General features: G+C 36.2%; 3 protein-coding genes across 5 annotated transcripts; 2 read left to right on the top strand and 1 right to left on the bottom strand.

Annotated features, from left to right (window-relative positions):
• Positions 1–12: 12 nt before the first annotated feature.
• On the bottom strand, positions 13–3753 carry LOC136344376 (serine/threonine-protein kinase VRK1-like). Of its 2 annotated transcripts, XM_066291786.1 has the most exons (8): positions 3147–3753; positions 2066–2791; positions 1850–2010; positions 1539–1771; positions 1236–1484; positions 989–1182; positions 848–908; positions 13–647 (listed from the first exon to the last, which is right to left on the bottom strand). In XM_066291786.1, the coding sequence occupies exons 1-7, from the start codon at positions 3412–3414 to the stop codon at positions 856–858; spliced, it is 1884 nt and encodes a 627-aa protein (XP_066147883.1). In that variant the 5' UTR covers positions 3415–3753; the 3' UTR covers positions 13–647; positions 848–855. The 2 variants fall into 2 exon arrangements, with proteins under 2 accessions (XP_066147883.1, XP_066147881.1); XM_066291784.1 differs by having other exon boundaries at positions 13–908.
• Positions 3754–4014: 261 nt separating this feature from the next.
• On the top strand, positions 4015–5399 carry B9d2 (B9 domain-containing protein 2). 2 transcript variants are annotated; one of them, XM_066291797.1, is made up of 3 exons: positions 4015–4465; positions 4903–5032; positions 5075–5399. In XM_066291797.1, the coding sequence occupies exons 1-3, from the start codon at positions 4378–4380 to the stop codon at positions 5397–5399; spliced, it is 543 nt and encodes a 180-aa protein (XP_066147894.1). In that variant the 5' UTR covers positions 4015–4377. The 2 variants fall into 2 exon arrangements, with proteins under 2 accessions (XP_066147894.1, XP_066147895.1); XM_066291798.1 differs by having other exon boundaries at positions 4055–4465; positions 4903–5028; positions 5086–5399.
• A 12-nt stretch (positions 5400–5411) lies between these two features.
• Positions 5412–7870, top strand: tctn (tectonic). Its single transcript, XM_066291783.1, has 5 exons — positions 5412–5708; positions 5759–5992; positions 6041–6188; positions 6386–6588; positions 6644–7870. Exons 1-5 carry the CDS (start codon positions 5412–5414, stop codon positions 7808–7810), a joined length of 2049 nt encoding a protein of 682 aa, XP_066147880.1. The 3' UTR covers positions 7811–7870.
• Positions 7871–11200: the final 3330 nt, after the last annotated feature.

Here is an 11200-nt window from a genome sequence, read left to right on the forward strand (position 1 = left end):
AAACTCTTAATGGAATATTTTTAAGCACTTTATTAAGAAATGATTACATACATTGTAAAAGGCGAAAATCATGGAAATTAACAAACCAAACGGGTTCTCAATTATGTTATGGTGGTCATTACAAAAACCTGTATTAAAATGCTTGCGAAGCCCTAACGTAAAGATAATAATAGGCAAAAACCTTAAAATTATAAAAAAACTTTGAGCTTCGTTTTTTTTTTGAGGGTCAATGTCAAGAAGCCACGTTGAAACACAGCCGAGATTTGAAATTTTACTACGTTCGGACAATTTTTAATGAGAAATATTGCCTCAGATTGCGGCATAAAATTCAACACATCTTTTTCAATTTTAGTTAATTTGTTAAAACTGACAGCTCATTTAATTACTAAATTACTAATACATAACAATTACGTCGAGTCATAATTTCGCAAAAATAATAAATCGAACGATCAGTATCTGTTTTGTGCACATCCTTATTTTTAAAAATTGATCACGTATACACGCCATCTGGAGAATTAATTTTCGCTTCGTTTGCCGAAAAAGAAAACCCCGTTGCTGGGGAATCAATCAGTGTGTTCATCAGGTTAGAGTTATTTCTAAGGGGTCCCCACGTCTCAAATAACATCCGTCATTGTGTCTAGAATCCTCTAAAGTGGCTTTTAACTTGATTTTTCACAATTGAACGCTCAGCGAACATAAGCATGGCCAAATTAGTACTACTCCATCATATTTAATAAAAATCACTTGGTTAGATGCAGCCAGGGGCTGCACTGGGTTTCCACCCAAAAAAGGAAATAATACACACATACGACCAGTCTTATGACGAAGAGTTTATTTAATTAATTACCACAACTCTTAAGCTGGTCTCGAACGTCTTGTCCTTCTCAAAGAATATTGTGATGTTGACACTGTAATATGACAATTTGAAGTATGAGAGTTTAGTACTTAATGTACTTTCTATAATATCCAACAATGATAACGTTCTTACCAGCCGTTGTTCGAAGACTTTTTGCAGCCTTCCACATGGGAGAGGCAGATTTATTCAGTCTCTTCCTCTTACACTTTTCAGATATATTTTGCTGCACAGCCATCTTCAGTTCCTTTTCTTTGTTTTCCACCACTCGCTTGTGAACCTTCATCATTTCTGGGGTGTAACCTTCTACATATTCTGTTGAAAATATTCTACAAAAAGTCTATTGTAAAAATTTCTAATAGTTTTTTTTTTAAACACATACTCATCCCCGCGAGACCCTAAGAAAAGTGTTCCTTCTTTTCGTCCAGAGACTTTATTAAATACTTCCCACATGGCCGGAGTGGGATTTAACTTTTGTAAATCTGAGAGTGAAATACTGAAATTCCTCTCACTCTCTGGAAATTTGCGAATAGTGGCCTGTTTAATTATAGATTCCGGGTCTTTTACTAAAATCTGGGACCAATTCATGCTTTGCACTAAGTTATCGTTGATTTTCTTGCGTAGGTTTGGTCTGAAAGCCAAATAGTTAAAAATAATGATTTTGTTGATGGACGCATCAACATACCCTTTAAAAATTATATTTGAACTAAACCTGTTCAGTGGACTGTACAACAATATGCTGGGTCCTTTTTGAACGTATTTATTTTCTTTTTTACTGCTTTTAGATTTTCCCATCTTTTTCTGCTTTGTGCCCCAACCCTCCAAATTATCAAAATCCAACTTCAAATCTGCTTGATATCCGTACTGCTTGATTGTTTTTTTGAATAGTTGCTTAAAAAAATGATACTTTGGGACGTCCTAAAATCCCTTGGAATTTTATCAACAGTCTAGGAGCAAAACCAACAAGTAATCACAAATGATCTCTTATGTGCTTACCTGAAAATTAAATTTGCTTAAATGCAAAAACAACTTCTCTAAAAAACTGGGAGGATCTTCAAAACAAGTATTTAAGAACTTTTTTACATCTGCAAAAGCCTTATTCTTCTTTCTTTCTACTAATTCTGGTTCATTGACATCATGAATCCAAGGTAGGGTACCTAATAGTTGTGAGTCCATAAAACTACTATTTGTAAATAATACAAGAACACTTACCAGTCAACCAATAGATCATATTATAAGCCAAAGACTCCAGATCTGACCTTCTGGAGGCTACACCTTTATGTGCATCTCTGGAACAAAACAATATTGTTCCAGCATGGGCCCTACGCTGGTCTGAAGTAAATTCTCGATGAATCCCATTGGTTAATAAGTACTTTATAGCCAACCCATAGTCTAATAAGTAAATCTGGTCTCCTTCAATATTATCCTTTTCACTAACATCTAAATTTGTGTCTTTGTTTATTACAACAGAGCTTTTCTTCTCAAAATTTCGCATGACTTCATCTAAATAAGGTATATCATCCACGTACGTCATATTCTGTACAGGCCTCAAATTATGGGACATACATATCCTAACCACTGGTTTACGTCTATCCAGTACCGTCGAACCCAATCTTTCTATTGTTTTTCGCACTCTTAATGGGCGTGTATTTACTTTACCCTCTTTTTGACCAAGCATAATATTTGAGGCCTTAATATCTGAGTGTACATAACCGTGACCATGAATATACTCTAAAGTGTCAATTATTCTAGAAGCTATTACCAGAACAGTTTTTAAATTAAACGTTTTTTTAATGCGCAGAATCGTTTCCAAGTCTCTATCGTATTTAGGCATGATTAAGAAGCGGTATTTTTCATTTTTGGTCACATGGGATCCTGATGCAACAAAGTGAGGTACACCCAAGAAATTTAGGTGTTTTTCTGCTTTCCATTGATCAACTGTAATAAAAAAGCTTTGTGGTGTATGTATCAATATAATGATGTATTATAAAAATGTGGTTAAATGTTAGATCATATGTCTAAATGCCAAATGAAGCAAATACTTTCTGAATCAAACTTAATGAAGAGAATCAAAATACTTATATAGTGATACTCCATTAAAAGCCAGAAGTTTGAGATATGTAGTTACAAATCTATTTCAAATCAGTGAGTTACAGAAAGGCAAAAGCCTTAGTAAAGATATAAAATGTGTTACAACAATTAACTATCAAAAACATGACAGAATGAGGCATGTGGATTCCACAACAAGATACCACAAGGAAGTTTATAAAGCAAACTTTGAAGCAAAACTTACTCATTTCCTCTCTTCCAAGTCTCAAGTAACAGTTCACTTCAACAAATAAAGGTCCATTACTGTGTTTCTCAATCTTGACCACATATTTCCCACTTTTGTTCTTGTCCTTGTCAGAATTAAGGCAGGTCACATCATATATCTCCCCGAAACCCCCTATCCCTATTGCTTTCCCCAATTTCCATTTACAGGCAGTATTGTCCACAATTACTTCACCTCGTCTTAGTGGCCCTTTTACGTTCTCCTTGTCTGGGCTTTTCTGTCTGTGCATATCTAGGATGAACCTGCTCGAATAAGTGAAAAGGCAGCAGACCAGTAGTGACCTTTCTGGAGCCACAACATGGGAAAATTACAACACTTCTCAATTCCAAAACAGAACGATTTCAAGTGGACTTTAAAAGGTGCAACGTAACAGAAGTAGGCCGCTGATTTCTTACAAGTAATGTTAGTTTACAAAGTCTGAACGTTTCGTGTAGAAAAAAATATTGCCGTTTATGAAAAAATGCACAAAAATACTGAAAATTCACTTATTTCCACCGCTGAACAGATTAACAATTTAGATCACTCGGCCATCTTCTTTTCAATCTTTTCACCCTACCGTATGATTACGATGTTGCCGGTGTTAGCCTAAGGAATAGCCAATGTTGAGTTCAAGCATTTGGGATTAGCTTATTTGATAAGTATTTTACAAATAAAATTCAAGAAAAAACTCGATTTTACTCGCACATCTTAGTTTTTCAGATTGTTTTATTAAGTTCTATTCTGAAAAATAAAAAACTTTTTACTTTATATGGGATTTGGAGAGGAATACGATGATGTGGCATTTGAAGCTGAACGCTCCTTGAAAAATGCGCAAACGCAATCACAAGCGCTTTAATTTACTTTCACCCGTAAAGCAGAATTTTAACACTTTTTCTCATAAATTCCCATTTAGTTCCTGTAGGATGTTAAACAAGTCGTAAAATTTAAAAAACACGAAAAATTTGCCAAATATTGAGAAAATAAATATTTTTTAATTTGAACATTATTAAAAAGTTCAAATTGGCATAACGGAGGTCGCTTCTGATTGGCCGTAATTGAAAGGTATGCCGGCGTAGCCATGGCAACCAAACAAAACAATAAACAAACAAATAAGGGGTTTATTTTTAATTACAGTAGTTACTCGAAAACTAGTAGTTTTTGCGTAATAACTGCGATCGTCAACATAAAATGGCGTATTAGAGCGTTGAATTAAATGGCAGAAGTGCATATTCTCGGCCAACTATCCGGAGCAAAAGAATTTCCCAAGCAGGAACTATTTTGTAAATGGTATCTTCAAGTCGGTATGTATGTTTGTAACGTAATCGTAAGAAAGCCATTTTCTATTTGCCGTCAACATTTGAATTACACCAATAACACATAAATTAATCGAAGATATGCCTGTGATATTTTAACACTTATTTAATGCGCCCCTTTTATTTGCTACTTCATGGGAAAGATACATTTTATGATAATGCAAATATTTCTTTTTTAGTATTTTTCTAGCGTATTAAAACATAAAACCGTTGAATTAGATAAATTACTATTTTCAAAATTAAGTATTGTAAAATGGAGAATCTCCAACCAACCATCTAATTCGATCTCAGCCTTGTTGTTTATTTTTGTCGTTTCTCATAATTCAGACAGTGATAGACTCGTACGTCAGTTGGATTTTTCAAGGCCAGAGAGTTATTCTCTAAAGGAAATACATTTTTGTATATTTCTGCAAGTTAAATTTCAGGCAATAACTGGAGAACTATTGAGGGCAAACGAGAAGGCCAAACCCAAGTGTCTTCCTCTCAGTTCTCTAACATTTGCCACTGGTCTTACCCCATTGACCTCCACTTAGCCACTGCAGGAATACCCGGTAGGTCCTGTTAAAAATAATTACTCAATAATACGTCATTACATAGGCAATTTACAGGGTGGCCTAAAATCTACATAGAAGTCTATCATCTGGACTGGTTGGGCAGGGCCCATTTGTTTGGCTATGGTTTGGTAACAATCCCCACTAGCCCTGGGCACCATATTCTGGATTGCTACACCTGGCGCCCTATAGGAAGCCTTAGGGATCGGTTCATGCAATTTTTTTTGGGTGGTGGGCCGCAGATTAAATATCCGGAGTTAATTTTTTCCCCTGACAAGAGACACAGATTGTCTACTGAGGCTATGGGGGTAGTCACCTTTGAGGTCGACTTAATTTTAAGAAATTTCAGTAATTATGGAGTAGAATATTGAGACCTTATTGTTATGGCGACCACAAGGCTTATTTGCCTCACATTAGGGGTTTTGTTATGTGTTTGCAAACCTTTATCCTTTTTAACAACTTCAGAGAGTTCTGAGATTACTACTGCTACTACAACAATTGCCGGGAGTTCAACTACTTGCAGTAGTCTAGAGGAGTGTGAAGCAGACTTGAATGTTACCACCACTGTGCATACAGAAATTCAAAATAATACCGAACTTCAGAAGAAAAATAAAAATTCAGAAATAAAGAAACGCGTTAAACCATCAATGTCACATGCCCATTGCACTTGCAACTTCCATGTATGATTTATACATTTTACTAAAATTTGTTAAATAGCTAAGAATTTCAGTTGCATTTTTGCGATATTAACTGCTGCTGCGATCCTGACTGCTCTGCAAACGATAAAAAAGTCTTCAAATATTGTGAAAAAGACTCAAATCGACATGTCGACGACAGATACTGCAGCTACATGGAACATATATATATTAATAACACGTCAACCGAATGGCAAGTGAATCGCGATGGGTTGTTTTGTATTGTTAACAGCAATTTGCCTCAATCTCACTTAGTGCAAAATGAAAGAGTGAGTTTCAATCAACATGTGGGAAATGTATACTTAAGATTTTTTTAGGTCCTGAGTTTTGCTGAAGCATTTAAGTCTAAAGCGGTTTTTTGGCCTTCAAACTACCTCAACAACTTATCCAGAAATTTTACAAAAAGTTACGTTTATGGGGATCCAGTAGTAATTATAAAAAACGATTCTTCTTTGGATTTTCTACGTTAGTAAATTTACACTAGAAAAGTTGATGCATCATGGTTTAAGCATGTCTTTTTTTGTATAGCGGATGAGGTTAGTGCATTATCACAATGATTACAGTGTGATATACACAATGTTCTTAAGTCCTGATCTTAAGCCATGATTGAACAACTCGACCTTAATATATTCAATTACATAGTAAAATAAAGAGTATTCCAGGTCTGCCCAAGAACGTCCTTACTTCTCCCTGCTTAACAGAAAAGGAGATTCAATTTTTAAAAACCAGCAGCAGCAAGTGCGGCCAAATTAACATCTATAGCTCAAATCCAGCTTTGCAATTCTCCTCATATTTCCGTAACCTTAAAGTAGTGGTTAACCCTCCTCTGGTTAATCAAACAAACATCAAGGGCAGTCTCTATTTGGTAAGTTTTTAGTGAAGAGCACTGACTGATTTACAGAAAAATTTATTTATTTTAGAACTGCCCCAAAAACGCATGCATCGAAATCGAGCCACACCTTTGCGATCCGTGTTTCAACAATTGCACCAAACTTGATAACACCACAAACATAAAATTTCACTGTTCCTTCGATGTGAAGAAAAATTTGAACTATTGTTACAACGCTCCTAAGAAAATTTTTTATAGGATGTACCATAACGCTACCAGGGGTTTGCAAAAAATTGAAATACTGGGCGTTCTTACCAATTTTAGTTATAATTTTGGGAACTTTGTGAAACGTTTTGAGTTTTTTCAAGAGTTTAGTGTTGAATTTTTATGGCTCAATCAAACTCAAAACTATTCGGAGATTTTCAGTGGAAATCCTGGGTATATTATAGGTAAACCGATTTTGGTAGGGACCAAATTGAATTTACGTACAAATAATACTAATTTTGATAGAATTCTTCGCTCTTCAGACAAGTTTATTGACAATTTTTTAGTTTTTCATTCGCATGACAGAGAAGGGAAATGTGTTCGGAATTCCTCGTTGTATCTGCCTTTAGAATTTGGTATTAATTTAAAAAGCAAATGCCGCTTTAACAGCATTTTATCATTCAATAAAAGCTCTACTGCGACTCATATATGCACGAGAATTCAGCAGGCCATCTTCAGCTCATGGGGAATCAGCCCTAAATTCAATCAAATTCTCGTTTTTGGGCTTTTTGGAAATGCTTTGAGCTCCTCTTTAGAGGACTGGGGCGAAGTTTTGTATAAAATAGACCCAAGGCGATATTTGAGCAATTACACACGAGGCAACTTCTCGTCGAACACTCTGCTTTGTCACAATATTTCCACCCTCCTCAACGTCGAGATATTTTACTCTAGAATAGCTCTAAAAAACCTATTGAACCAGAATAAAATCCTGGGGCTTACTTATACTTTCCTGGATACCAGGGATCATATTTTTTTGGTTAATACGTCTTCGAAAATGACGAAAATTTCGCTTACCTTACAAAGCCAGGTGACTTTCAATGATGTTACAAGGAAAGGAGAACGAAAGTTCGTAAATCCGCCTAATTGGGATATTAGGTTGCCCTACGATTTCTTCTACCCTTTTATTAAAATAGGGAATGGCGTTCAAAAAATGGAATCGGCAACCTCATTTTGGGTAACAGTTAATTTTTTAATGTTAAAATTTTTTGTCTGAATAATCAGTTATAATGGAGAACAAGTTAGAATAAAGAATTTACAATTTCATTTAAGAGTATTAAGGTGTTTTTTATATTCATAGCTCAAACTTGAGTACACTATCTAGTTGACGAGATGTTTGCTTTGAAGATATATACGCAGGGCCGGTCTTAGCAAATCCCTCACTATGGGCCATTGCTCGAGTTCACCTCTCTCCCTCCCCACCCCTAAAGGCCAATCCTGTTTACACCGAATCCCTGTGATAATATGTATATAGCAAGGAATAAACAGTACGTGGCGGTATTTTATGTAGGTAGAGTCTGGTAAGTATTGTGGGTAGGATTTAGTGCAAATAAATATACTTGTTGTCTGATATAAATTTTTATAAGACAGAACGCGGTTATTTGCGCCGTCTGAGCCAATTCAAAATTATAACTTATGCCATTACTTACTGTTTACTTGGATATGATACAGGGTGTCTCAAAACTCACGTCTCTTATACCGGCTAGGACAAGTTTAAAACAGTGAAATGAGAAAACAGATTGTTTCAGCACCCATACTTTGCCAAAATAATAAAATCTTACCCCAAGTAACTGAATATTAATCTGGTAATATGGTATAGAGCGTAAATACCAATATATACATAGTTCAATATCGCAACAAAGGTATCGGAAACAGGCTTTTTTTGTAAAGCGCTGTACATTATTTTTGTTTTTGAGTTCAATTATAGGTACAGTTAAAAATTTACTTATTCTAATAGTTCCATTTTGAACTCGAGAAGTTTTCTATAAACTTTCTTATATATATCGCAGATTTTATGCGTGCACGCGGCGTCGAAGACGGTTTTTTAATCTATTAAGATTCCGGGGACTGGATTTTTTTAAATGACAAACTGTGTATTTTATGCCTTTTTTTAGTTAGCTTTTTTATGGTAACCACTTTACCAATGCATTACCATAATATACCCAATACATATACGTATAAAATCCTGAAGCAGGTTTCAAGATAAGGCAGGTGTTTTATGCAGGCAAAGTAAGCGTTATGGTTTTTATTCTGTTCAGAGCCATGAGAACGAATTTTTTATAGACAGATTCTAGAGATACTGCGGGTTCCACGCATATCAAACAAGGTCAAACTGGTCCAGGCTTGTCCAGTTGATGAGTGCATATAGCAGGCCTTGAAGGTGTGTCTTACAGGTATAATGGTGGCCGAGACCGAAAAGACAAATCGATGTTCCAGGGCCTTGTTTGCAAATTCAAGGTCAAAGGACATCGCGCAAGGGCACCGCAAACGAATCCAGCCCTACGCCAAAGAATTTCAAGGTCAACCGTACAGCCAGCGGATCGGAGGACCAAAATCCTGGACCAAAACAATATGGAAACATCCAAATCGTTTTTTTTATTATTAAGTATCGTAGTGTCGTCTGTTTTTTCCATATGGCCAGTTGTTTGCCTTGTTCTACGGTCTGCATTCACCAGAGTTTCTGTGATTTTAGTACTATTTTTTTCAATTTCTTCCTTCAAACAAAAGTAGTCTCTGAACCACTGCCTCCTGCAATCAATATAAAGCCCCAAATAGTGGTCGGGGGGCCTCAGCGCGGCGTTTCGGCGCAAAATCTATTCCCCGGTTGACTCTCACTAAGATGAAATTTGATTTGACATTGATCGTTTCCAGTTCGTGATCATGTACGCCATGCAAAACAGTCTCCTATCGTCCGCTTAATTTGACTATCGAGCATTCCTTTGACTTGTAACTTTCTGGCGATCTTTGTCTATCACAGACAAAAGACTATAACGATCGTCGGATATTGTTGACACCGGCTATGTGCGATCGAGTGTGCTGGGGACATCCCTCGACCTTTAGCGGAAGAGGAAAGTTGTGTATAGGGTAATTGGCGGGAGCCTCAATGGAATAAGAAATAAATGACATTCGTTATTGGAAGTGTTGTGGAACATTATGATTAGTGCATAAAACATAAAAGGTAGAGTTTCTAGTGTTCTTATGAAGGAGACATTGCTCAATTCAAGCCAGCAAGTCAGATACGGCAGTCTGCGTCTAAGGCTTCTTTTATTTTTGTTCTGTTGGGATTTATACCTGCCCTGGGCTGGTTGGACAACCCAATGGTCCACTAAATTTCACTCTGTAGATACCTATCTGATTGGTTTTCTCAGTGGTGGTCTTAATGGTAATCTAAAAAATCATCGTTTAAATTTTAATGCAGAGGTGGGTTTGCTAACTAAACAACTAACGAATGCATATTTTTTCTAAATAATTTAGCTGCCTACGTGTTATACTGCGGGGTGGCCTTATTTATTAAGTATGCAAAAATGCGTAATATCTTCTTCCCCTCGCAATTTTACTTTTGGGGGGATGCTTAGCAGTAGGGATGAGGTAATTAAAAAACACCCCCGCTGACGCATCGCACGCACGAACGCAAATGGCGTATTGTGATATATCAGTATTGGCCGCATGTTTCAGTGTTGCCGGGTCGATTTTTCTAGCCTTAAAATGTTTTATTTGCAAAAAAATACTGAGAGGAAACATAATTAGAGCAGACGATAAAATGTGAATGCTAATAATGATTTATGAAATTTTAATATCAAAAGTTTAACTTAATAAACACTTTTCTTTGCTAGCATGCAAAACCGATGACTTTCGTCGTCCTTCACTCCTACCAAAAATATCGTTTTCATCTCTAGAGAGGGAATATATGAATATTCTATCACACTAACTTTCTTCCCTAAAGATGAACGTTTGAAAACGACGCGGACCAGCATTCATGGGAGTATTGTTAGAAGTTGCTTATTGGCTGTTGTGTTTACTTGGTTGCCTATAATAAAATAGTGCAGTGTGGAAGCACAACATGCGCGGGAGCAATGTTACTAACAGTTAAATTATTTAATGACTTTATTGCCGCATGTGTCATGCGTGATCGAAAGAAGAGAATTACTCTTTGCAATTCAAGAACAATTTCCGATTTTTAATAGCAGCACCGTTTTTTTAAATTATTTCTCGTCTTCATCGTTCTAGTATAAAAATAAACGAGTTACTCAATTTTACCATAATAAGATTCTTAAAAAACGTCGATTGACTTTTAATGAAGGATTCTCAACATCAGTTATATAATTGAATTATTAACAAAATGAGAAAAAAATTCCGAATTGCTTTTGATTCAGTATCAGCCGGGGGGGCTGGGTGATGGCCCCGGAGCGGTGGACTTCCCTGGTCGGTACTTTTTCTTTGGGCTAGGGGGACGGTGATTAAAAATTTCGTCCAGGGCGTCAGACTTGCTAAGGCCAGCCCTACGATAGCATATCAATAAGTCCGTTAATCAAACTTTCTCAAAATTAGAGCCGATAACACATCGGTCCTTCATCCATCTATTCTGGAAATTTAGTATAATCAAATC

The sequence above is a fragment of the Euwallacea fornicatus genome, chromosome 17 (genome assembly GCF_040115645.1).
Source record: "Euwallacea fornicatus isolate EFF26 chromosome 17, ASM4011564v1, whole genome shotgun sequence".
In the NCBI taxonomy this organism is placed as follows: domain Eukaryota; kingdom Metazoa; phylum Arthropoda; class Insecta; order Coleoptera; family Curculionidae; genus Euwallacea; species Euwallacea fornicatus.